The sequence below is a fragment of the Aethalodelphis obliquidens genome, unplaced genomic scaffold, assembly GCF_003676395.1.
Source record: "Aethalodelphis obliquidens isolate GAN/ISIS:26980383/991018 unplaced genomic scaffold, ASM367639v1 scaffold56, whole genome shotgun sequence".
In the NCBI taxonomy this organism is placed as follows: domain Eukaryota; kingdom Metazoa; phylum Chordata; class Mammalia; order Artiodactyla; family Delphinidae; genus Aethalodelphis; species Aethalodelphis obliquidens.
In genome coordinates, this window is record NW_020838000.1 from 2,932,891 (window position 1) to 2,959,976 (window position 27,086).

General features: G+C 44.6%; 1 protein-coding gene across 2 annotated transcripts in view; it reads right to left on the minus strand.

Moving 5' to 3' along the window:
• UBE2E1 (ubiquitin conjugating enzyme E2 E1) overlaps window positions 1-13,389 on the minus strand; it is a 75,837-nt gene extending 62,448 nt beyond the window's left edge. The window contains exons 1-3 of one of the 2 annotated variants that reach the window (XM_027086517.1): window positions 13,251-13,389; window positions 12,040-12,224; window positions 8,169-8,219 (exon numbers count right to left, since the gene is read on the minus strand). In XM_027086517.1, the coding sequence (XP_026942318.1) occupies window positions 8,169-8,219; window positions 12,040-12,191 (203 nt within the window). In that variant the 5' untranslated portion in view covers window positions 12,192-12,224; window positions 13,251-13,389. Of the gene's footprint in view, window positions 1-8,168; window positions 8,220-12,039; window positions 12,225-13,250 lie in introns of those variants that run through there. The other variant, XM_027086518.1, reaches the window with a different exon arrangement.
• Between the last annotated feature and the right edge of the window lie 13,697 nt (window positions 13,390-27,086).

Below are 27,086 nucleotides of genomic sequence, written 5' to 3' on the forward strand. Positions count from 1 at the left end.
GTAAGAGCTGGATAACACAGTCTCTCTATTCTGGCCTGGTCACGTTCTGGTTCACTTTCTCATGTTCAGGTTCTTCAGAAAGCAGACAGAGGTCAGTTTTTGACTACTTTGTTAATTCAAGTATTAGGGAACAGTATGCTGCTTCAAGTAGCAAAACCCGGTGATAGCTTTCAGTTATGTCTGACATATGAAAACTGTTGGCTCTGTAGGACTTTCCTGACTGAGTGAGACATCACTCTGGCCTACAAGTCTGTCATCTATGCAGTGTGGCATGGACTCTACAAGCAATTCACTGTCACTCGCATGTATGTTTCAAGAAAGGAACCATTATCACACAGCAGTTCCTGGATTACAGTTCTCCAGCAAGGAGCTCTGATGAGCTTCTTAGCCTTTAGAGTAGGAAGTTTCCCAGAGGATTAGAAGCGTATTCTGACACCAGTTACTAGGCCCTTTGTTTCACATTACAGCATGACTGCATAAGAGAGGCTGGATTAAAAAAAAAAAAAAAAGAGGCTGGATAAGAATGGGCCCATTATGAAGCCCTGTCTCACTCCACTGATGATGGGGAATGTGTCAGATGTCTCAGGCGATGCCAGCATCTCCGACATAACCCACTCTGGAACAGCCCTGGGATGTGAGGAACGTCTCCGGAAAGCCCAATTTACTTAGCACTCCTAAACCCATACTCATTTGTTGGCAAACAATAATCCTAAAAAGTCAAAGCATGCAAATCAGAGGTACTGGCATTTTCTGTATACATCTTCCCAATCTAGCCCACAGCACCATCTTTTGTATCACACTGCAGTCCAGAGCTCCTCTGTGATTCCGGGAAGGTGAAAATTGCCAAAAGCGCTTGGGTGCCAACTTGGAAAGACTGCCAGCGACGGACAGCAGTAAAATGCAACAGCAATTTCCCCAGCTCTTGCCATTATTTTCTGAAGAGGGTAATGAGGACGTTCCATTAAATCATCAGACCCAAATTAGGTTTTTGTGTTTGTATTTTAATTTAACAAATATGTATTATTGTTTGTCCACTCTCTCAGACAATGTCGGGATGCAAAGACATAACCCCTGCTCTCAAGGAACTTGAAGTCTCCCGGGAAAGAACAAACCAAAGAACACTGGGGACAGATGTTGCTTTTCAAGTAGCTGGACTGTTAGTCAAGGACCACGAAGGCTTCCAGTCCTCTAGAAACCGTCCCTCCATCATCAAGTTCAGGCCACCGGCCTTCCAAAATACACGTTCTCCACTTACAGCCTCAATTCTATATTCTACTACCTTCTCTACAATCGTGTTCAAAAAACACTGCATCTCCCTCTCTCGCCTTTTCACTTTTTTCCTCTCACTCTGCAAAGCATAACTTTAACCTTAACCTCCCCTAGGGCTCGCAGCTCTCCTCCTACCTTGCGTCTTTTTTCTCCAGGTCCTCTCTGCTTTCCCATCCCTCGTCTGCGGCATCCTTCAGAGCACAAGTCTCAATTCTCCTCTTCCCTGGGTGACAGGGTGTATGTACTTTATCACCCACTTTCAAATCTAATGTAGACCCTCAAGGCCGGTTCCAGCCTCAGCCCCCAGCCAGCCCACCTCAGATTCAATGCATGGAAACCTAAACACACGAGTGTCACGATGCCTGTGCCTCACTTTCAAATGGTTCCGCAAAAGTAAATATATGGAGATGGGACCGAGGCAAAGCAAATAAGGTGAAACGTGCACGGCTGACGTATCAGGGTGAAGGCTGCTGTTCCCTGCAGTATTCTTTCAACTCTTCTGTGGTTTGGAATTTTTCAAATTTAAAAAGTTGGGGGAAAAAACAGGTAGGATCAGAATCAAAAACAGAAATCATGGCTCATGCCTTTTAGGGAGTTTATAACCTATTTAATTTGTCTAGTCTAAAAGTAGGCTAGGTAGATCTGCGAGTTCAACGACGGATTCGTAATAAGCTCAAACGTATAATCGAAACACAAGTATTTCCCGAGCGCCTACTGCGCAGCAGCAACATGCTAAGCGTTGTGCGGGGCCAACAAAGCACATTATTACACCTCGTCTGCGGCTGCTGCTGGCGCCACCACCTTCCCCGACACCCAAGGCCCCTGACTCCTTTCAAGTCCTCCACATGTAAATCAGTGGCCAAGTTCTCTGATTCTACTGCTGTCCACCTCTCTCCCCTCTCCACTTTGCTGGCCACCACCAGTCCCCAACCCAGGCCCACCTGGCCTCCCACCCGGACTACTGCAGCAGCAGCTCCACGCAGCCCTTGCTCTGTCTCTGTCCAGATGCTCAGCTCTAACTGGGTTACACTTCCAGCTCAAAAGGGTGTCAGCTGTTCTCCGGTATCAGTAAAACACGTTGAAGGCCCCCCGGTGACACTGAGGACGCACGTTTTATCCGTTGGTTCCCCCGCTCTTTCCCGTCCTTGGCTGCAGGTTGATTCCCTGCCGCCCAGCAGCACCCTCGTGCCTTTCCTCTGCGATGCCTTTGCTTGCGCTGGACTCCCCCCACAGGTGTCCCTCACTCTTCCCACCCACTTCTCATCTCCTCCCCTGCTCCAGACACACCCCCCGCACCCGGGTCAGAGTAATATGTCACTCCTCTGAACCTTTAAAATATGTTATCTGCATTTACTAATACTTTCCAAGTAACTTTCGCGTTTCCAAGTATGATCCCAAATCTGTACGGGCATTTCTCACCATGCTTACTAGACAATGAACTCCTTGAAGGCAGTGACTTTTCACACGTGACAGGCACTCATGGTCTGTGACAGGAACCTAACGTTAGCATCCTGTACACGCATCCCAAAAAACTGAAGTGTTGCCTCCTAAACTATAAGCAATTTTCCCTCAAAATACCGATAACATTTTAACAGCAGTATAGTCTTATTTTTCTTTTTACTTTTTTGGAGTGGTAAAGTATATAACATTTGCCATTTTTAACCATTGGAGAGTGTACAATTCAGTGCCATTAATCACACTGACAACGTTGTGCAACGATCACCACTACCTGTTTGCAAAATTTTCATCACCCCAAACAGAAACCCTGTCCCCATTAAGAAATAACTACCCATTCTCCCCTCCCCCTCCCCCGGAAACCTCTCATCTTTCTGTCACTGTGAATTTGCCTATTCTAGGTATTTCATGTAAGTGGAGTCATACAATATTTGTCCTTTTGTCTAGCTTATTTTCCCCAGTGTAGTATTTTCAAGTTCATTCATGGTATAGCATGTATCAGAACTTCATTCCGTGGGACTTCCCCTGGTGGTCCCGTGGTTAAGACTCCGTGCTTCCACTGCAGGAGGTGTGGGTCCAATACCTGGTCAGGGAACCAAGATCCTGCCTGCCATGCTGTGCGGCCAAAAAAAAAAATCATTCTTTTTAATGGCTGAATAATGTTGCATCATGTGTATAGACCACATTTTGTTTATCCACTCATCTGTCGACGGACACTTGGTTGTTTCCACTTTTTGGCTACTATGAGAAGCTAGGAACACTGACTCAATATTTGTTTGAGTCCCTGTTTTCAATCCTTTTGGGACTACACCTAGGAGTAGAATGCCGGGTCATACAGTAATTTTTTTTTTTTGGCCACGCCTCTCGGCACGCGGGACCTTAGTTCCCCGACCAGGGATGGAACCCAGTCCCCTGTGGTGGAAGCACGGAGTCCGAACCACTGGACCGCCAAGGAAGTCCCCCTACGGTAATTCTTTTTCACTTTATGAGAAACAGCAGCAGTACAGTTTTACAATCCACACACGTGGTCATTCGGTAAAGCACAACAGCCACAAGAGTTCCTACTCACTTAGGAAACAATTCACTTTTAGACAGATTTCCTTCCTCCCTACCCACTCGGGCCCCAGGTGATGATCTAATTTCAGGAACCTGACCCTGCTCTGGGTGCCACTTTGATCTGTTGCCACGCCAGTCTCCCAGTTCTCACTATTTTTCCACACTACCTTTTGCACACACAGGGAAGCACACTGTAGTAGTAACTCTCCAAATGACAATTATGATGATACTGAACATCATTCAGATGCTGGAAGTCACACTGATATCCTTAAGGCATTAGCAGATGAATGAAAGATACATAAAAGGAAGGACATTTTTTAGCAGGTAAGATGATACAGGGTTTTGTACAGGATGACTTCTGCTGAACCCAATTCTTAAACCCAAACAAGTATACAAAACATGCTAAACTTGGACGAGATGTATAAGCCTTTACTGTTGTGAGAAAAGGATCATCTCTTTTCACTCCAAGGTTAGCAGCCTGGGATTTCTAAACTGACATCTCATGATTATTACCACCAATGCCAGGAGATTTTATAAAACCACAAAATACGACAGTGTAAATTCACAGAAACGATCTGTGCTAACTTGGAGCATCTCTGTGCAAGGGGCAGGATCAGAAGAGGTCATGAGGGGGATCCTTCCACTTTTTACTCCACAACTTCTGCATTTCAAAAACACACATTCTTATATCATAATTGTGTAATGGCCTAAAATTGTATTTAAAATACAAGCAATAAAAGGCAATGTTAGGAAAAAAGATGAGCTATTAAAAAGAGCTAAATGGGCAGTTCCAACAATGTCACCATCTAACACAGTCAGAAAACTCTAATCTCATTTGAACTTTACAATGCTATGAGGTAGGCCAGCCAGGTATTCAGCCCTTTTAATAAATGAGGAAAAGATGGTTGAGAAAAAGCTTCTTAGACAACTACTTGACATTTTTTTTTAATGCTCTTCATGTGAGCCTTTACATCATCTTTAAAAATGGGCGATTTAGCTGTAAAACTTTAAAACCAACTATATCTGATTACATTCTAGTTCTCCCCCCAAAATAAAAAGCATTGACTTAGTTAGGTTTATATATTTAGGAAACAGAAAAATAATGGTCAAAATGTAATAAAGTAATATAAAAGGAAATCTTACTTTTACTATTCTCCACCATGCTTGAAATGTTTAATGACTTCTTGAAGACACTTTGTCCTAAACAGAACCCCCTCCCAATCTTAAATTTTAGGTTTCGAGGCACTAAGTGAGCATTTACTCATAATTCCAATATATCTATTAAGTGAAATCTGAAGTTTAAAGGACTTGGGCAAAATGTGTCATTTATTATGTGCAGACATACTGCCTACAGACATTTATGGCTACAGGTTAGTTACATAGCTATAACTAGTCAATTAAGCAAAGCGTGAGCCCCAGGCTATAAATAATAGCTACAAAACCGACTGTAGTGGCCCAGAGTTCACCAGCTATCTAAAAGGCATAATTTTACAATCCAATGCTGTAGGAAATCATTACAGTAATTAGGACAGCATTTTTTTCCTAAATGATTAAGAGTCAAAATGCAGGGAAAAAAGCCTAACAACCAAAAGCATGGTACATGAGTTGAGAGACTATTACATCTGTACATATAAATATAACCAAACAGTCCAGAGATACCAAGGAATGTGGCAATATACAGCAACTTTTAAAATTCACTTAAAATACTTCTGACCTCGTCATTGAATATATTCCACATTTTGTTCTAAAAAAATCTACTCGACATAATATAAAACACTGAGGATTTAACTTGATGTGCTCACACATTATAACTTTTTTAGAAATTGCATTTCACACAAGTTTTGAAGTTCAATAACTTCGAATTCAAATATTTTTGCCAAGTGCTAAAATTACTGAACACATCCAGTACACCTTCAGGAGAAGGCACTCTCCCATTGATTCGCAACAACCAATGGTTTACTGAGAGGTTCCTATATGTCCACTGCTGTATTTTAATAAAGTAATGTGTTTAAATTTAAAACCACACACTGAATACTGACTGAAGAAAGGCAGTTCTACAAAAGCTCAGGGTATAAAACACGTTAATTGAAAGCTAATTATTTAACTCATTCAAAATATAATTTACAATTGGTGAAATTACAACTTCATAAGAACCAAGCTTTCATGTAGAATAACATTAAGTACAAAAAAATGCACACATTCAACAGATCACTTAATTCACATTTTAATTGGAAGCTAACTTCAAAAAGTATCTGCAAATTATCCATTTCCATCTGAAACAATGTACATTAAAACAGTAAATAACTCTATCCTATAAGGTACCAATACAAAACATAAAACCAAACTCACCTAAGTTAGCTGAATATCAGGGTTACTACATAACATTCTGTCAGTAACGCTAGTAAGCCAACCAAAAGTAGAAACTGCAGTTCATATTACTTAAACAGCCCTACGGAAGAACGTCTTCAGAAAATAAAGCAGTTTTTACTTTTAAAAGTCTACATAACACACGCTTCTCTCGCAAAATAAAAATGCCTGGTGTTCTCTCTGAAATCAGAGATATTTTTTCAAAATGTTTTAAGTATGTCGAAGTTTGTCTCCTCCCCCCCCCCCACCCAATATCCATCCAGTTTGGTGCTTCGCCTGACCCACAGGTGATGGTCAGAGGTTTCACCTTGAAGGGGTAATTAGGAGGGTTTTCCAAGGATAAGAAGTTCTACATGTTCAGCAGCACATATCTCTCACATGGGAACTCAGCTAAAATGGTATGAAATAAAAGTATACTTATCTGATTTTTTTAAAGTGATTAATTCCATGAAAACCTTCAAATTGCTCACAATTTTAAATTTCATTGCACTTATAAGAAAGCCATTTATGCCTTGATACATGTTATAAGTTTTGAAACCATGCTTTAAAAACTTGATAACTTGACCAGCTAAAGTTGTCTGAACTCACAAGAGACACATGGAAGAGACGTCATACCAGACAGGGGCAATAAGTACACAGCACAGATCTACCACGGGGAAAGCCCATGGATTCAACACAACCAACCAAGGGAAGCTCCAGGCCTCCGTCAGAACAACGATGCCACTAAAATGAAAAACGAAACCACCCCAGCCCTAAGCCTGACCCATTTCGCCACTGTTCAGGACAACAGTCTGAAAAGATTCTTAACAGCCATAAGAGAAATCCTCCAGAACGATTAACTGGTTACAAACTATAGTTTAAGAGCATTTCAAACTGAAAATGACTTACTTTCCTTACAAAACAGGGACAAAATTTTACTAAAGAACATCCCACATCTGACCAACATTAAGAACATGTTACCAAAATGGCAGTATTAAAGCTTCCATTTACTCCATTAACCATAGTTTAGAAAGTTCAGTGTTCATAAGCAAAATATTTCATTTCGCTTTTCAATATTCCTGAATATTTCCACAGGCTCCCTTTAAATTCTGTGTAAAGCCACTGAATATTTTCTTGTGGGTAACAAATTCTTCCTCTACCTCTACAAGTTTAGAACACTTCTGAAACCTCACATCCCATTCCCATAACAATCCTGAGAACTGAGAATGAGATTAACTGTTATACTTAATTTTTAAACTATGGGAGTAATAGAATGGAACAATTAATCTCTCTCAAATGGCTCTGTTGTAATTTAAGTCCCTCCTCACTTCACTGCTGATTTAGTAAAATCATCAAGTCTTCCACCTTGACTCAACAGTGACCAAATGGCTATTCTAAATAAAATCAAGTCATCACCAAATCCTTCAAAAGCTGGTATCAAATTGTTTTGAAACTGAAACACACATTATGTATACAGTCTAAATAAAGCAATTTCTAGGAAAAATATCCCCATGGAAGAGTTTAAATCTATACAATAATTTAAGGCAAAACCTTTTTATCAAAGCCACAAATTATGTCCTGAATAGGTCTGCCCAAAGTCCAACAAAATTTATAGAAGTTTGAGGATCCAGTGCTTGATTTAACTCTATGCTCTATCAGCTTAGTAGAGAGCATGAATAACAGATTAAGACAGCAAAGCAATTTTCTAAACTAAAATGTACCTAAGCATCTAAAAGGTTTTACATCATCCTTAATGACCTATCAAAGATCCCTGACCAGGCGATCATACATCTTTGAATTCACTTTACACATACGTACAAGGGTCCACTCCAAATAAATCCACCACTTCTCTTCGACATGAGACTGCATGGTCAGACGCTCATCAAAACGTTATATTCAGGTTATTCAATTTCAGCTGTTAACTTTATGTCAGCACCCAAACAAGCATTAACCAAAGAACAGAAGCAAAAGTTTATAATGACGAGAAAAAAAACCTAAAAGTTTAAACAGAAAAAAAGGAAAAAAATGTAAAAGGAGCTCACCTGCAGTTGGGTGGAGGGTCTAAAGTGATGTCCGCCAGCTCCTTCTGAATCCTGGAGACAGGAAGCGAAGGGGGGAGAGAGAATCAGGGGTGGGCGGCCGCCCCGCAGGGCAGACAACCCCACCCCCACCCCGCCGCCGCGGACCGAGCTGCCGGGGAACAGGACCTGCACCCCGCGAGGAAAGAACCGGCCCTCCACCGCCCTGGGTTCGAATCCCGCCTCACGCACTACGGCAGGGCTATTTCTCACCAATTTCCACTTAGGAAATCGTTTTGAAGCTCCTCACTCGCAGCTAGTTTCCGGAATTGTATCACAATGTGGGGGGGGGGGGCGCGAGAGCCCGCCCCCCCCGCCACCGCGCACGGGCACCTCGGGTGCTCCCCCACCGCAGAGCGCCCCCCCAGGCCGTCCGGCACCTCGGGTGCTTCCCCCTTCCCCCCCAGAGCGCCCCCCCAGGCCGCCCGCGTCCCCGGGGACGAAGCCAACATGGCCGCTCCCGGCGAGGCCCGCGGGCGCTGGCTGACCAGCCGCCGCCGTCGGGCTGGGGGCGGCGCGAGCCGCACGGCGGACCCCGGTGGGCCGCCCCGCCCCCGCCGGCGACCCCGCCCCCCTGCCCGCGCGCACGCCGGCCGCGGACGAAGCCTCGGGCCAGGTTGGGGACCCCACAGCTCGCCCGCCGCCTGCCTCCCGGACACCCCGGCCCGCGGCCCGCACAGGTGCACCGGCCGCACGCACCGGCCGCCCTCTCGGCTCACCTGCCCGGCCCTGCTCTAGCCCGGACACCCTCTCACTTCTCTTGGGCCTGCACCCCACACCGGCTCAGAACCCGGGACCCCCACCCAGTTTCCCATCTCCGCAACGGCCCGCGACGCTACAAAGAGCCCATCCCCCACCCCTAGGCCGACGCCACCCGGCAGTTCACACCGAGCCATGGCCTTTGTCTTCAGCTTACCTAGGCGCTTAGAGCATCAATTCCTACGACAAAGTTTGAGGACTTTAAGCCTCCTCCACCTTCTAAATGGAGCCTTCTATTTTTATAACCTTTCCTGCTCCTATCATATAAAGCCCTAAAGGGCTACGTTACAACTTAAAAATCTCACCGAGGCAGCACAGTAGTAAAAAACTAACACACACACACACATACATACATAAAATCGCAATGGATGCTTTTCTCTTCCCAGAGGTTTTCTGAAGGTAGAAAGACAGGCTGGCTAGATGCAATGAGGAATATAGGTTTCAGAAGACACTGTTCTTTCCATTTATAAGTAAAGAGAAATTTAATTCTGATTGGGGTGCTGATTAGGGAAGTTCAACTTTCCTATTGAAGGACATTTCCTGTCCCCTACAAATTCTGGTGAACTTTAGAAAGGGCTTTGCTCACTACCGTCTCTGATACCTACTTAGCTGTGTCCTGCTCAATTCTATTGCTATCAATTATCATTTCAGTTGGAGACCTTGGCATCCCTGCTGTTTGACTCATTATTGCATGTCAGACTAAAAGTTTGGAACCCTGGCTTCCTGATTCTTTACCTGCATCTACTAGAATAACTGTATATGTTAAGACCTATGTACACGGGCCAAAATAACCTCCCCCTGAGCACAACTTTTATAAAAACACACATTGACTTCACTTCTCCTAGTCAACCCAACCTCTCCCTATAAAACATTCACTGAAAAGGTAGCTGCTTCTTTAATACCTAAAAAGTATAATGCCAGACAGCTTTGTCCACTTCATCTCTACAACCAACACCCGCACCGTTTCTAGAGTACTGGTAAAAGATTCGTAAGAGTAACCCACACATACATTCCAGAGTCATTCTTGTCCACACCACCCTTGATGGGGGCTTTTCCTTTACGCGTGGACTCAAAACCAACATGCCGTTTCCAACATGCAGTTAAGTAACCTTCCGTCTGCCAATTCAGGTTTCTCTTTCATTCTATCTCCTGGTGTATGTGCCTTTTCCAATTCTATGGACAACACCCACCTTCCAAATCAACCCATTTCCCAGAGCAGCATCTATAGGGTCCCACTACCATGACTTTTCCCCTTATTCTTTCCTGGATACACTGTCCCTCTCCACTTCTTTACCTTTACCATTAACCATAGCTCTGCTTTGCACTAACAGCCACTCTCTCAGCAAGATTCCCAGGGAGCTAAAGCTGATGTTAACTTTATACATAAAAGTACCGTTGGTAGCTTCCCACCTTTCATTTGTTTTACACCTACCATCTCTTTCTCAAGCATTTCCAAATGAGTTTTTAACCTCCTTAGCATATATGGACAAATTGTGTCTAATGAAAAAAATCCCCTCTGTAATTTGCTGACACAAAGCAGACTATTTTATATTTGATGCCTGTGCCTTTAATCCCCAAATATATTCATGTACACCAGGGATATGCAGCAAAATATGAAAATACTAATGACCTAAAGCACATATTCTACCTTTAGGTCAGGCCAAAAGCTGCCCCAGCTTGGACAGGGAGCCCAGAAGCTGGGGTGCGGGGGGGGCGGTGACTAAGGAAAGCCCCATCCAAAGTGGGCAGGGTAGAAGCCAAAATTCTGGGGGAGAACCAGCACAGGGCTAATCAAGGAGAGCCAGTCAGGACTCCTGGGAAGCTGAGACGCAATCAAACTAACCCTCTGAAAATGAGAACAATCTTGCCAAGACATCTTGCCACTTAACTCTACACCTCTATGCTGTTTGCAATAAGCTGAAGTCATTCCTTCAACCTCCTATGGTCAGGTCACCAAAGCACTTTACCAACTTTCCAAATTTCAAGTCAGGGAGAATGACAGGACAAACTTTCAAACTCTGAGAGTTTTGGCTCACTACTCAGTGGAGAGATCTAAAGCCTCATGTTCCATTTTATTTTACATTCTTTAAGACAGATATCTCTCTCTAACCTACCATTTGGATTCCTTACTATCTTTCTGGTTTGCCACTTTAAAGTTTAATGACTGTACACCTGACAGCAGAAGGATTTATGAAAAGGTATGAGGGTTCCCAGGAATCTGCTAGAGATTACTTTAAGGGTCATGGGATCAGAGGATACTGCTACTGAAAAAAGATTAAGGTAAAAGGTAGCTTCTTCCAGAGACGTAAGAGGAAGAGAGGAAAGAAAAAGAGCCACTGCTTGAATTCATCTTGAAAACAAAAACCAAAAAACAACTGTACAGCCTAAGAGAAAATAGCATGAAAAAAATGTGAGTTCCCCTGAAATTTGGTAAACTGAAGTTCTGAAAGAGAACAACAAAGAATCCCCCAAATAGCCTAAATAACCATTTTACATCGTTTATTGATTCATCCACTTGCCTCAACTCTCTAAAGCAGAAACATCTCTTTAAATTCCATCCGAAAACATCTATCTCCACCTATTACATGTTTTACTCTGCTAATGTGAGTTAGTTATTCCTCATGCAATTTGTGAAACAGATCATATGTGCAACAGGTGAGAAGGAAGTAAAATGGTAATAGAATTCGCTGTGCTAGAGCTGTCCGGGCAGGTATTAGTAATTAAGTGGGATGCCAGCCTTGGGGAGGGTCACAGATTAGTGATTATAATAGGACAAGTCATCTGAAATCAGACTTGGGGGTCGCTAATAATACTAACAAGGATTCTTACAAACTGCAGCAAGATATGGGAAAGGCAAGCCACAACAGCTGCATGTGGACCATGATTAAAAGAGAAAACAGAAGAAGCAACAGAGAAAAACCATTAGGGCTTCCAAGGCCCTCTTTTTCCTTTTTAAAAACACATAACCCGTGGGGAGCGTTTAAGCTACCCTCCTTGGAGGCAGACCAAATGCAGCAAGAGGCAGTCCGTTCGGGAAATAGGAAGCCTGCTGGCGTTGGGGGGTGGGGTACGGTACCTCTTGGCGCTGGTGGAGAGGAGTTTGGAGTTTTTGCTCATGCTGACTTTACTCTCCTTCTTCTTGGGGGTGTTTGTTTCTTTCTCGGTTTGCTGGTTGGAGGACGATGATGAGGAGGAGCTGGTGCTGGCCCTCGAATCGTCATCCGACATAGCGAACCCCCCACCCCACCCCGCAAACAGCCCCTGCAGGGGGAGGGAAACAAAACAGAAACACAAAAACCATGCAGCCAGTGTACAGAAGGAACTCGGGCGCTGTCAGGAGGGCTTTGGCCCGGGGTGCACCCGGCCGCCCACCGCCCTCCACTCGCTTTCCAAAGTCTTCAGGCCCATCACGGCTTTTGCAAATCGGACGTTGCTTGTTTATCTCTGGCCCCAACTGGGGGACGCGGTGGGAAAACGGTCGGGGGCGTAGCGAGCAGCCCCTCCCTCGCCCCCCGGGGCTCCCCTCGGGGCAGGGAGGGGAGCAGCCGGCCGGGCGGGGGCGCGGGGCTCCCGGCCGGAGCGGGCAGGGAAGGTCCCGGCGACCGGCCGACCGGCCTCGGGCTGTTTTTTCGGCGGCTTTCCGGGGGTCGCGGGGGACCGGGGGGCCGGGAGCGGAGTTTGGCGAGGTCGGGAAGAGAGGAGGGCCGAGAGGAAGCCGAAAGGGGGTGGGGGGACGGAGACGGGGAGCGGGTGCCCGGGTGGGGGAAGGGAGAGGCCAGCGGGGGGGCCGAGGCGGCGAGGCCCGAAGCCCCCGCCGCGCCCCGACGCCCCTCCGCGCCGCCCGCCCCTCGGCCGTCCGGCTCGGGGCTGCGCGGCCGGGGCGGGGGTCCCGAGCACACGCCCGATCGGCACCCCCGGTGGGGGGGGGGACTCGGCCTCCTCGGCGGAGGAATAACAATGAGCCCGTCAGCCCCGGAGGGGTTAATCCCCGCGGGCCCCCGCCCCGGGGGAAAACGGGGCTCCCCCGCCTCCCCTCCCCCGCTCCCGGCCCCCTCGGCGGCCAGCGGGGGGCTCCCGGGGCAGCGCTGACAGTTCGAGCCTCGGCGCCCCCCCGCCCCCGACGCGGGCTGCCCCCGCACCCCATGCGGCCCGGGGTTCCCTGCCCATCCCCCGCGGGCGGGCCCGGCCCCTCTCCGACCCTCCGGCCCCGTACCCGGCGGCAAGGAGTGTCCCCAAGGCCCGGCGGCGCGGCCGGGGGGCGGCTGGCGGCGGGGGGGATCCCCGTACCTCTCTTTGTGTCTGGCTGCTCCGTGCCGCCGCGGCGGCTGCTGCTGCGGCTGCGGCTGGGCCTGGCCACTCGTGTCTCTCTCTCGCTGGGAGAGAAGCGGAAGTGCAGCAACAGCAACTATTAAACAGGCAATGGCTTCCCCCAGCCACACACGCTCGCACACACTCCTCCTCCTCCCCGCCCCTCCCCCACCGGCCCGGTCCCACCCACCCGCGCTCCCCGCCCCCTGGACACCTCCGGCGGGTCGCGAGCAGCGCTCGGGGGACCCCGGGAAGCCCAGCGCCCTCACCACCCGGGACGCCGAGCCAGCGGGCGAGGGCTGTGAATTTCCTCTCAAGTGGTCTGGGGACCCCCGGCTCCTGGGCTGGAGCGGGGAAGCCGTTTCGAGACGGGGGGGGCGGGGGGGCGCCGGGAACTGTATGGAATAGGGCAGTCACGAGAGTCAGTTCTTCCCAAAAGGGCTTCTGGAAGGGGCGGGGATGGCAAATTGGTAAAAAAAAAAAAAAAAAAAAAAAAATGATGGTAACCTGGTGGCCAGGACTTTGGACTAGAGAATGCCCGGGAACTCCTAAAAAAGTGATCAGCTTAAGGGGGAAATTAGAAATCCTGCAACAGGGTTTCCTGTGGGCTGACCCTGGCTTCTCCCTCTGGCAACTTACCTTCCAGGAGCAGAGGTCGGTTTAGGCACGCCTGTGAGAAAATCCCAAGATAGGAGTTTTCTGCTCAGGCACGTGCAATTTTACGATTGTGGATTCTTCCAGTCACTTTTTATAGAAAGAGGTGGTGTTTTATAAAAGGGATACAAAGGATTTCGTGACAGGTAAAACCAACCGACTGTGACAGCCTCACAAATGCGAGAAATCAATGGGAATTAACCCTCTACTACTGAAGGAGACTGGATTTAGAATTTTTGGTGTCGGAAATTGGATTAAAGTTTGGGGGCCTGCTGTACCTTCTGCAGCGGCGATATAAATGCTATTCAAGTAATCATAATATTTCTATAATAGTCCTAATTCTTCTGAATTGTTCCTTATTTAGTATTTTTACGAAGATTGATTTTTTTAAGATTAAGCCATCAAATTACAATTTAGTTTCTCACTTATTGGTCATTTCAGTTGAAGGGAATTGAAGAGATAGGTGCGGTGTCACACATACTAGGTCTGGTGCTTTCAGCAGCTGTCCAGTCAGATTTCCATGGGCCACTCTAAATTGTCTCATTCAAATTACCATCCTTTTCCATGGCAACAGTGTGGCTTCAGTTACCACAGGACAACACAAGCTATAAAGCCGGTGGCATATCCACTTCTTACTACCACCCACCTCAACCCCTTCTAGCACTCAACAGGAAACTCCAACTTTATTAAGACTCAAAGTAATTGTGCAGACTTCTTGTTCAATCCTTACCAGGAAAGCTGTATCTACCAAGAACTGTCATAGAATCAAGGGGTCCAAAAGCTGAGAAAAACCCGTCATCGTTTCAGCCTCCTACCTCGGAGCAGTCCCTCAGTCACTCAAATGCCTAGAAATTTTGAAAAGATGCCAGGCGTGTGTTTGCTTTCAGGAGTCTTGGTAGAGGATATAAAAATAATAACATTTCCTGTTGTATGTTATTTGAAAACAACGCCCCCAAATCTCCTTAAAACCAGGTTGTATACTTTTTGTACTTCTGATAAAAAAAAACATAAATTCGAGATAAAACAATGAGCAAACATGAAAAAAATAATCTGAAGACAGTTATTAAAATTGAGACTTCCTCTTACGAAAATTTTGGGTTCCTGATACTTTAAAATACATGTCCACACTGTGAGTACAACCAGTAAAAACTCATATATGTATCAAGACGAGAGCTGGCAGAGAATACAGAAGAAAAAGAGGTTTGATTTGCTGATGTGACTGGGACGGTGGATGAATTTTTTCTTTAACTTTGGTTGGCATAAATCATATATGTGGATACTAACTATAATAATACTTTTAAAAAAAACTGAACGTAGTATTTTGTGTTGCATTGTTGATGCTTGGATGAGACTGGTCCCTGGGGAAATAAATCATGTAATGGGAGGGCCCCTCCTCTATAGGGAAGCGCTTTCCCAAGCTAGTCTGGAGGGACACTAGCTCTCTTTTGTGTACTAGTCTTTCTTATCTCTAACCCTGGTTAGTGCTTTATGGTTCGGGAATGACCTGCCGAGGGGGAATGATAACCTCAAAATGTTTAGAAAAGAATCCGCTGCTCTCGAAAGACTATTCTTTTATATTCAGATTATTTTACATGTACAGTTGTCTCCGTCATAAAAAAATAATAATTCATTTGTAATCTTCTAGCTCTCTACTTATTAGCTGCAAGGCCTAAGGAGATAAATTGACCTCTGTAAGCCTCCCTTTCCTCAGCTAAGAAGGGCAATACCTGCGCTGTACTCGCTGGTCGGTTGTAAGAAGGATCAAATGTGTATAGTAAAAAGTGGTTTATTAACTGTTACTCAGAGTATTAATAATCCCACCCTTATTTTACTTCTCAGGAATTTTGTTAGGACACGGGGTCTTTATGACTTAGAATTGATGACAATATAGGAAACCTTCTAAGAGAAAGATCGGGTTGAGGAATCACAGGATTTTATTTCCAAGAAGGGGCCTAAGATAGCTTTGAGTTCAGACTCCTTACGTTGCAGATGAAGAAATTAAGGCAAAGGAAGCCACCGTGTCTTGTCCAAGGTCAAGCAGTAAGTCAGTGGCAGAATTGTGACTGTGGCCCATGATGACTTTGCCAGTCCTGGCAATGCTGGGGGACAGGGGTGGTGATGGAAAGAGTCTCAATTACACTGAAGAACAATATATTAAATATAAAAGAATTCTGATACTATTTTAAAGAACATATTAACAATCAAGACAGGTGGGAAAGTGGAAAAAAATGGAAGCGAGTGAAGGGAATCACTGAATTTATAACATTGACTTGAATCAATTAATGACCCCTATTGAAGTTCCCTACTCCCCATTCTGAAAATAATCCTTATTATTTCTTTATTTCATATTGACGGGTATATTTTAAGTAGGTAATACATTCTCATGCCATATTATCCTAAAGAAGCCAAAGGGTATACCACGACAATATCCCTCGGCCCCTGCCCCCAACGCTGGGGAAGTCAAGTGCGGGCTAATGTGCCCATATACAGTGGCTGCTTTGATAGGAAGGCTCAATCTACATTTAAAAGACGCATTCAGCCACAGAGGCCATGTGGTGCAACACTGTGACGTCCCTGGGCTTTGAAAAAGTGGGCTCCAGTTTTTATTACTGCCTATTCCGGATTCTCAGAATGATCCAATCCTCTTCTTCAAGCCATCTTTAGAGTATCAAGTACGTTTAAGTAGAAGCCCTTGAAGATGAAGGTATTGACTGATCCCTAGGAGGTGAAATGACACGGTTGATTCAAAAGAAAGAGACCCCGTCTGACTTTCTAGCACACCTATTTCTGGCTTGTTGCTTACACGGAACTTCAAATATTTCATAAGGGTGACCGTGCTCTTTGGCCAGTTGCACATCCAAAGAATTGCCAAGCAAATTTGTTAATAATATATTAACATTTGTTAATATACATATATGTATTTTTAAGTTACCCTGTGGCTGGATAGAAAGGATTTCCTTTTTTGTTTGTTTTTTGTCAAAAGAAAAAAGCCTTATGTTTGGCATGTAAAAAGAATTTCTGTAAAGCTTTTCTGAAAAGGTGGGTTCACTGTGGATTTCAGTCCACTTGTTTTATTTTATGACGCTCCTTTGCTGAAAAAGCCATTCCTTATACAGAAGGATAAGGAAGGTTTGCAAAGAAGGGTCAATTCATGAAGCCTAATGAGATCTGGGGCTTTTATTTTCAATTCGGCTCGTTCTTCCACAGGCCTTTTTATCAAAAAGCACTGATCCCTTTGAAGGACCCTAAGCATTGTGCGACTGTATTGGTCCTGAACCTTGCTGTCACAGGAAGCTAGGACAGAGCTAAATTATTTTTTCTACCACATGGAGGCATTGAACAGCCATGTGATTTTCACAGTTTACCAAGACTTGATAAGTCTAAAGCTTTCTTGGGCAAGGGCAAAAATGTTGGTTTGATGTCGACAAACCGATAGTGCTTAGTATGAAAGCCTTCTTCTCAGTTTATAATTTAGCATCTCCTCTGAGGGGCCTATCCTCTGAACACACTAGCCTTCAACCTCCTATACGTTTTTGATAACGTAAGGACAGACTGTATTCGAATATACTGTTTGGTTCATTAGTCTCCGAAACCTTTTCTTGAACTGAACACTATTTCAGTTTCCTGAAATTTGGAGGAATAAAATAGTATGGAAAGTTACTTTTATTTCACGCTCTTAAATGTCTATTGTGAAACTTTCTAAAAAAGGATCAACTTCCCCACAGTTCCATGGTGTGGCAAATCTACAGTCAAGGATCCAGTTTTGAATCCAAAAGTTACCTCAATAATTACAAGGCCCAGAAGCAATTGGCAGCAAAGATACCCATCTTGACTTGCTAAGCCTGCTTGATGCGTTCTGTCTTTGCAGCAGACGGTACCCATGTCTCAGCCCCAAATCAATTAATCAACAAATATGTATTAACGGCCCTGTGTATGCTAAGCACAGTGCCGGTGCGTGGCAGACGTAAAGTCTATGGGGTATCCTCTGGCCTCCAGCAAAGGCCAGGGAAGAAGGGATTATAACTGAACCTAGAACAAGTAGGATTTGAAAAGATGGAGAGGTATCACCAGGGACTGAAATGACATTTAAAAAGATATGGAAAACATCAGGAAGAGTCAAAACATTTTACTTTTAAAATATAAATATACACAAATGATCAAATACAAAATATTTTATTATCAGAAATTAAAAGAGAGAAATTGGCCCTTATTCTTCAAAAGTGTCGCTGGCATGAAAGACAAACACAAGTTGAGGTTCCAGATGAAAGGAGACTAAAGAAACATGAGAACTAAATGTAATATATGATCCTGGAACAGATCCTGTACTGGATGGAAAATGGAAAAGACAATTATAAAGGACATAATTGGGTCCACTGAAAAAATTGGAGTATGGAAGTTAGATTTGATAAAGGTATTGTATCAATGTGAAATTTCCTGAGGTTGACAACTATACTGAGGATATTCTTGTTTTTAGGAGATACCCAGTGAAACATCAAGGGGTAAAGAGGCAGGATGTCTGAAAACTATTGTAATAGCTCAGAAAAACAGATGACAATATGTGTGTTAGAAAGAGAGAGAGAGGAAGAAAACAAATGTGCCAAAATGTTACAAATCGGTGAATCTGGGTAAAGGATATGTGGAAGAATGTTCTCTGTATCAATTATTCTTGTGACTTTCCTGTAAATTTGGAGGGAAAAACTGTGGTTACCTCAGAGGGATGAAATGGGGGAAAATGGAGGTGAGACTGCCAACTCATTACATATCCCTGTACTGTTTCACTTCTTAACAGAAGTGTGCCTTCTTTTAGTACGTTTTAAAAATCGAACAACTAGGGACTTCCCTGGTGGTCTAGTGGTTAAGACTTCGCCTTCCAGTGCAGGGGGTGCAGGTTCGATCCCTGGTCAGGGAGTTGAGATCCCACATGGCTGGAGGCCAAAAAACTGAAACATAAAACAGAAGCAGCATTGTAACAAATTCAATAAAGACTTTAAAAATGGTCCACATCAAAAAAAAAAAGCAAAAACATAAATCTTTAAAGAAGAAAAATATATGGAAGCAGAAAAACTCAGGAAGTGATTGGGGAGGCCGTGAGTAGACAAATTTGTTTGAAGGACTTAGAAAAGTGAGCGGTGGCTGGAAGGGTGAAACGTAGTCACCTCGAATTTGCAGAGGGCTCCAAGGTGAGCTGAGAAGCCTGGATTTCATTACAGGATAAAAGTACAAGAAAAAGACATTAGAGGTATTTTAGCCTAAGGGCTGCTTTAAGAAGATTAGTTCCATAGAAAAGCCGGGAAGGAGGGGAAGAAGTCAGGAAACCAGGAAGAAGCCCTCAGAGGAGTCTGGGCTCAGGGAAGCAGCTCCTAATTCCTAATTCTCTGTGCTCATTAATCACTGTTTAATGCTGAAGCTCGGGGAGTTTAAATCCCGTGATAGCGGAGAACATGTCTGCTTAGAACTATTCTAGAACAGTGCCTGGCACTTGGTAGGCATGCAATACACAACCAAAGAAGGCAGGAAATGGGCTTCCCTGGTGGCGCAGTGCTTGAGAGTCCGGCTGCCGATGCAGGGGACACGGGTTCGTGCCCCGGTCCGGGAAGATCCCACATGCCGCGGAGCGGCTGGGCCCGTGAGCCATGGCCGCTGAGCCTGCGCGTCCGGAGCCTGTGCTGTGCAACGGGAGAGGCCACAACAGTGAGACGCCCGCGTCCAAAAAAAAAAAAAAAAAAGAACGCAGGAAATGACCACCATCCACGGTTTTAATAGTGTTGTTCTCCCCTATCCCACCTTCTCCAATGTTCCATCATTCACAGGTGTGTGATTACACCATCAAGCCCTCGATAAGGGACGTGTGGGGTCTGTGTTGCTGATGCCGGGGAAGCACGAGTGGCCCCAAGATGAGGCCTGAAGCGACTCCTAGCCCCCCAGCATGGAAAGGAATCCCAGCCTTGACATCAGGGTTACAGAATGCCAACCTGGAAGAGCTCTGGAGAGCAACACCCAGTGTGCCCTGTTGTATTAACAGGGGAGAAAGCTGAGGTCCAGAAATGCTAGGTGAGCTTCCTAAGGTCAGGCAACTAGTTAGCAGCAGAACCAAGACCTCTCCCTTGGAGGAATGCAAGTGGACTTTGGGGTCTTGTAGAAGCCAAATCCACATCTCAAACATGGGGCGCCCGCGGGGACCCCAGCAACCAGAGGTAAACTCCAAGGAGGCGAGCGCGCTCTCGTTCTGTCCACCCGGCACTGCTCTCCGTGGACCTGGTCTGCGTCATTGTCTGCCACATCCCCTCAGCCGTGGACATCAGGCCGGGCACAGAATCATTAATCCAGCACATGTGTGCGGACACACACACACACACACACATACACACACCTTGCTTCCTGAATTACACTCACTGAACTGAAGGCCATCCTTAATCTTACAGTGAAGTGGGGACAGACATTTGCCCCACATGACTGTGAGGCTGGAAGCAAAGATTCCTACATGCCCTTCCTCATTTCTGACTTTAAGAAGTCTCTTTAGGAACAGACTGGTGGTAGTCAAGGGGGAGGGCGTTGGGGGAGGGGTGGAGTGGGAGGTTGGGATTAGCAGATGTATATATAGGATGGATAAACAACAGGGTCCTACTGTATAGCACGGGGAACTATAGTCAATATCCTCTGATAAACCCTCATGGAAAAGAATGCATGTATATGAATAACTGAGTCACTTTGCTGTACAGCAGAGATGAACACAGCACTGTAACTCAGCTTCGCTCAGTTTCCTCCCCTGCCTCACCCTTCCCCACTCCACCACCTCAGGGAGGAGCGCAGGGCTGGGCAGTTAGGGAAGGAGCAGACCTCCTTCCAGATCCACACTCCCTCTGACTAGCAGTGAACTCTGGAAAGTTCTCCAACCTGCCGAACAAACTGGGATAATAAAACCCATTTCATAAGATTCTTTTTTTCATTTTTTAAATTGAAGTATATTTGATTTACAGTGTTGTGTTAATTTCTGCTATACAGCAAAGTGACTCAGTTATACACATATATACATTCTCTTTTTTCATATTCTTTTCCATTATGGCTTATCATAGGCTATTGAATATAGTTCTCTGTGCTATACAGTAGGACCTTGTTGTTTATCCACATAAGATTTTTCGGGGAACTTCCCCGACGGTCCAGTGGTTAAGAGTCTGCCCTTCCAATGCAGGGGGCACGGGTTAGATCCCCGGCTGGGGAACTAAGATCCCACATGCCGCGTGGCATGGCCAAAAGAAAAAAAAAAAAAAAGATTTTTTCAGAAGGTTAAATGAGAAATGTCTGTAAACTGCTTAGTCCAGGGCCTGGCATGGCCTAAGCTATCATCGGTCGAATCTAACACGTTGTCCTGGTCTAATTAGTATTTTTCAGGACTTAATCCAGCGAGCTCAGACTTTCTTTGGCTGTTCCAGAGTTAATAAATTGGAAGTATACGCAGCCAACCTGTATACTATTTTGGGTTGTTTCCTGTCGCTTGGGAAATTGCAAGGGGGGGACCCCTGCCCTATTCCAGCTCCAGCCCAAGGCCACGCCCTGGGAGCTGTGTGGCCACCTGCTGATTGGTGGTCAGGGTGGCACAAGCCTCTAAAAGCCCGAACAAACAGGTAAGTCAGAAAACATCTGGGTTTGACCAGAAACGTTCTTCTTTCCATGAGTGAGTCAGAATGGCCCAAGTACCTGATGCTCCCACTTAAATTGTTTGGAGAACTGTCAGGTGAAGGATCATTCCAGAGGATTTGTGTCTGTTACACGGAATTCATTCTCTTTCTCTTTAGATGGCAGGTTAGTCCGGCCTCTTCAAAGTGTTACATCAAGAGTCCTGAAAGGAAACCGATGGTGTGCAAGCTGGGATTTTCAAAGAAGTTTAAAGCGCAAGGAACTTCTCTAGGAAGCTTGTCAATCACAGTATGGACAAGTATGGACAATGTTGGTGCAAATGTTTAGTCTCCTTACGTGTTTCTTCCCTCCTGTAAGAGTCACACATTGGATTCCCAGAAGTAATAACACCATCATAATCGGCAGTTTTGGTTTGAAAAGGTCATTTTTTTTTGCAACATCTATGAGCTATTCAGGTTCTGTCCAACCTAGGAGAGAGATTTAGAACTCGGTAATTGGGGTAATATTTGTCCTCTTCTTAGAGTTCTAAATTTTTACTATATTCAGGGGTTGAAAGCTATACCTTTTCTTTGAAAACAGATTTTTTTCATATAATTACATAAAGTAGATATTTATATTCAGAAACCCTCCAACAGTGGAAAAGCTAGTTACTCACAACTCTGGGTCACTCCTTGGCACTGCTGTGTCCTTGAGTGATAGAGGCGGAAAAATTAGAAGGATCCTTTCGAAGACTGAGATTTACGCTCCGATAATTAGAATTTATTTAGTTCCGGTTTTGCCTTCGCTTAAAATAAATCCTTGGGATGGTGGGTTGGTCTAAGAGGTATGTATCTAAGATGTTATTTTTGGAAACTGCTAGAGAATGAAATGAAAACTTGTGATTTTCCTTGAACTTGGCTTGAGAGTAAATCAAGATTTTATGCACCTGGAGGTGAATACATTTACTTTGCTCAAACTTTCTCACTTGTAAATGAGTGGCTTAGAGCAGAGCCCAGAATCGGGAGTTCAAATTCTATAGATTTTTCTTAGTTCTGTCCCCACTTATGGATCCATCTTTACCAAAATCATCAACCACCCTCTTAATTAAAAAAAAAAAAAATTGCTTGGTGCTCCAATACGTTTACATAAAACACACGTATTATTATTGATACCATCCCACTGTTTATTTATTGCACATCTAAATACTACACAGACAGTTTAGGTTTGGCCCTTTATAGGAATGGCTAGAGAGGCTTTCCTTAGGAGTATAGGGTGTTTTAGTTTAGTTCTGTTTTTTAAATGGGACTTTCGTGTCCTTGCCTTATGAAATATACATGATGTGTAAGATGTGGCAGGCAGAGCTGTCCTGTGTGTCACCATCACTGCGTGGACATCTGGACGTGTGCTGTGCTAGGCCATCTCTGCAACAACTTTTAACACACAGCTTCTGCTTTCTAAAAAGCTCCACTTTTGTCTATTTCGTTTGTTTCCTTTTTATTATGAATATTTCAAACATTCATAAAAGTAGAAAGAATAGTACAAGTATCCCCGTACACTCACCTCACTACCTACATTCAAGAATTGATCATATTTTTCATATCTGTGTTTTGTTTGTTTGTTCGGCTGTGCTGCACTGCTTGTGGGATCTTAGTTCCCCGGCCAGGGATTGAACCCAGGCTCTTGGCAGTGAAAGAGTGGAGTCCTAACCACTGGACCTCCAGGGAATTCCCCTGTTATGTATTTTTATTTACTAAAACATTTTAAAGTAAACTGATATCAGGACAATTTACCCCTAAATTCTTCAACCTGCTTCTTCAAAAAATAACCACATAACCATTATCACACCTGACAAAACTAGCAATAACTCTGTAGTATTGTCTAAATATTCTGTACACATGCAAGTCCCTGATTTCCCTTTAGGTTCGAATCAGAATCCTATCCAACACCATGCACATTGGGTTTGTTTTGTCTCTTTTAACCCAGAAACATCCTCAGCTGTTCCACCTCTCCTGCCTTTCTTTAATTGAAGCATTGGCTTGTTGAAAAGACACAACGAGTTTGTATTGCAGAATGTTCCCACGTCCAGGATTTGCTTGTTTTTTCTTGTGGTACCGTTTACGTGACCCCTTGATCCCTTTTGTATCCTGTAAATTCGAGGTTTCGTAGAAAGGTGTGATTCATTCCAGTTAAACATTTGGGGCAAGACAGTCCAGTCATAGGTGACCCTGCATACTTCCCGTTGCATCACATCAAGAGGCAATGACTTCTCCCTTAAAAGGCATCTCTTGAGCAGCAGAAACATGTACCATTTCTCATGTGTCTTTTTTTAAATAATTTTATTTATTTTATTTTTGGCTGCGTTGGGTCTTTGTTGCTGTGCGTGGGCTTTTCTCTAGTTGCGGTGAGTGGGCCCTACTCTCCGTTGCAGCGCGCGGGCTTCTCATTGCGGTGGCTTCTCTTGTTGCGGAGCACGGGCTCAGCTCTAGGTGCATGGGCTTCACTAGTTGTGGCTCGCAGGCTCTAGAAACGCAGGCTCAGTAGTTGTGGTGCACGCGCTTAGTTGCTCCGCGGCATGTGGGATCTTCCCGGACCAGGGCTCGAACCCGTGTCCCGTGCACTGGCAGGCAGATTCTTAACCACTGCGCCACCAGGGAAGTCCTCTCATGTGTCTTAAAAAATACCACTGGCCCTGAATTCAGAACCTGTGAAGGTCATTTAGCCTCACTGCGCTTCAAATTTCTTGCTAGAGACAAAACCCATACAGTCGGTAGGAATTGGTTCCAGGATCCCTACAGATACCAAAATCAAGGATGCTCAACTCCTTTATGTAAAATGGTGTAGCATAAGCATACAACCTACTCATCCTCCCGTATACTTGAAATCATCTCTAGGTTACTTATAATGCCTAATACCATGTAAATTACTATGGAAATAGTTGTAAATGCAATGTAAATGCTATGTAGATAATTGCCGGGATGCAGCAAATTCAAGTTTTGCTTTTTGGAATTTTCTGGAATTTTTTCCCCCAAATATTTCTGTTCTGCGATTGGTTGGATCCCTGGATTCGAAACCTGGGAGGTACTATTCCTATCATCTCCATTGCACAGGTGAGAAACTGAGGCACAACACGTTGAAGCAATTTGTCTGAGGTCAAAGAGCTGGTGAGAAGAGGAGGTGAGATGCAAACGCAACCAGCCTGACCGCAGAGCCCACGTGGGAAATGGGAAATCACGTAAGTACCGTATAAAAAGCGAAGTATTGTCACAGTAATACCAGGTGTTGCATTAGCTAATGGAGAGGATGTTCTTCTGTTTTCTTTCAGACTCTCACTGATGTTATCCTATTACTTGAATAGCCACAACATGAACAGGTATTTACAGAGGAAGACATACAGTATGGATATAAAATAACAATCAGAATCAGTTATTACTTACCTGCGCTCGCTGGTGGTTCTGACAACAGAATAAAAGGTATCACATCAACAATAGTAAAAACTTTGCCTAGAGGAAAAGACATATTAAGTGATGCCATATACAGATACTCTGTATTTGCTTCTTCGTGGCTCTGCTCCTTTTGTCCTGTTTCATTTGACATACGGCTTACTTCATAAAAATGTTTAAATATCGATTTCCAAATGGCTTCACTTGGTCCTAAAACAATATTAACAGACCCTGTGGTTTCTGGAAGGATCTGTTCTGCTGTTTCTGTAAAAGATGTTTTGGGGTTTTTTTTCCCCAGGATGTTTGAATCAAGAGAATTAGTTGGTCAATCATACCCAAACATGATGACCACGTGATTTCTTTTTTAAAGGCTGTGCGTAAGGCAATCTAAAAAAGGCATGGCCATCAGTGGGTCCTCTGGGTTCAACCTCTCAGATGACCATCTGTCCTCTCCAAGGTGTGAAATCATACTTGGCAAGTGGCAACTAAACCCCCAGAACCCTCAGCCAGAGCCATCACGTTTTATGTCCACACACAGTAAAGATAGCTGTGAAAACTCTGTGCATTCTTCAAACGATTTTTGCCACTGAAGTCACTAGGAGGTTCCCCCCCCAGCCTTTTCATTCTACTTCAAATATCAGAATTACAATATGTTTAATTTGGTAAGTGTAATAATCCCAACCCTGGAAATATTTACAATAACATATAAAAGCCAATAAGATCTTTGAAATAGATTTAAAATATATATACGTCAGTCTAATATGGGAGAGAGACACGAAGATCACCAGTGAAGATCTCAGCAAGCTGTGGTAGGGTAACTGCATCACAAAGTTGAAAAACTATCATTTATCATGCCCGGATGGTTATAAAAAGAAACACATGGTTTCTTGAAAATTTCACATAGCCTATTTCCACTCTAAAGCTACTAAAAATGATCTTTTGGTACAGTATCTTTGGCTGTACAGTGTTATAAATACCAGCTGGGATGTATGATTGCTTACTATGTCCTAAGCACTTCGTCTACATTATTTCACTTAGCCTTTACAACAGCCCTTTAAGGCAGATGCATTTATTACCCCCAGTTTACAGATGAGACCACTGAGGCTTAGGGAGATTAAGTAACTCAAACAGAGTCACCCAGCTGTTGGGAGGCAGAGTCGGAATTCAAACTCAGGGCTGACTCCAGGGCCCAACTTCCCTGGCCGCCCGTGGATGAGAATAGTGACTACCACTTCCATCAACCGAATTTTAACCCCTAGGAACATGCAAAGTCCTAACGCAGCAGAGTGCCTCGTGCTGAACCTAGAACAACTCCACGCAAGGAATTGAGTTGCAAAACGGAGCTTCTAGAAGCTGGACTTAGATTCACATTTCCTGTGAAGAGGATTCTCAGCACTGCCGAGGGGCCCCCTGCGCCCCGCCCTCCGGAGCCCCTGTGGGCATCCTCCCTGAGGACTCAACACTACCCGGGTGTCCGCAGCTGCTGGGCATCCCTCCCTTTTCCTCTCCCCCGCTCCAAGCTCTGGCAGGCAGCGCGTCTTCCTTTCCCATCCTCTCGCGTTTCACCCAGCAGCCAATCAGTAACTATTTGTTCAATGAATAAACGAATGAATGAATGAGTGAATGGACAAACAACTATCAAACCAGCCACAAATGGAAAAGTACACAGAGGTCCATAAATAGTAAGCTGTCGGCCTAAAACAGCCTCAGCCTGACCAGAGTATAAATTTCACCAAACTTCATATGAAATTGAGGAATGTTTATTTTTTTTTTCTGTATTAGATATCATATGATTTATTCACATTTCATACTTGGAGGCCTCAATATTATTCCACACTTTACTTTCTGTGTGATTGGGTCCAGACACAACATCTCATCCTTGCTCTCTGTTATAAGACGATGCTATTAAGTTATCCCTCCCTCCCGCAAACACCGCCCCCCCCGCAAAAAAAAAAAACCAACCTACATTATAACGTTAAAAATATCTGGAACTGGGAATTCCCTGGAAGTCCAGTGGTTGGGACTTGGCACTTTCACTGCCAAGGGCCCTGGTTTGATCCCTGGTCGGGGAACTAAGCTCCCGCAAGCCAAGTGGCCAAAAAAAAAA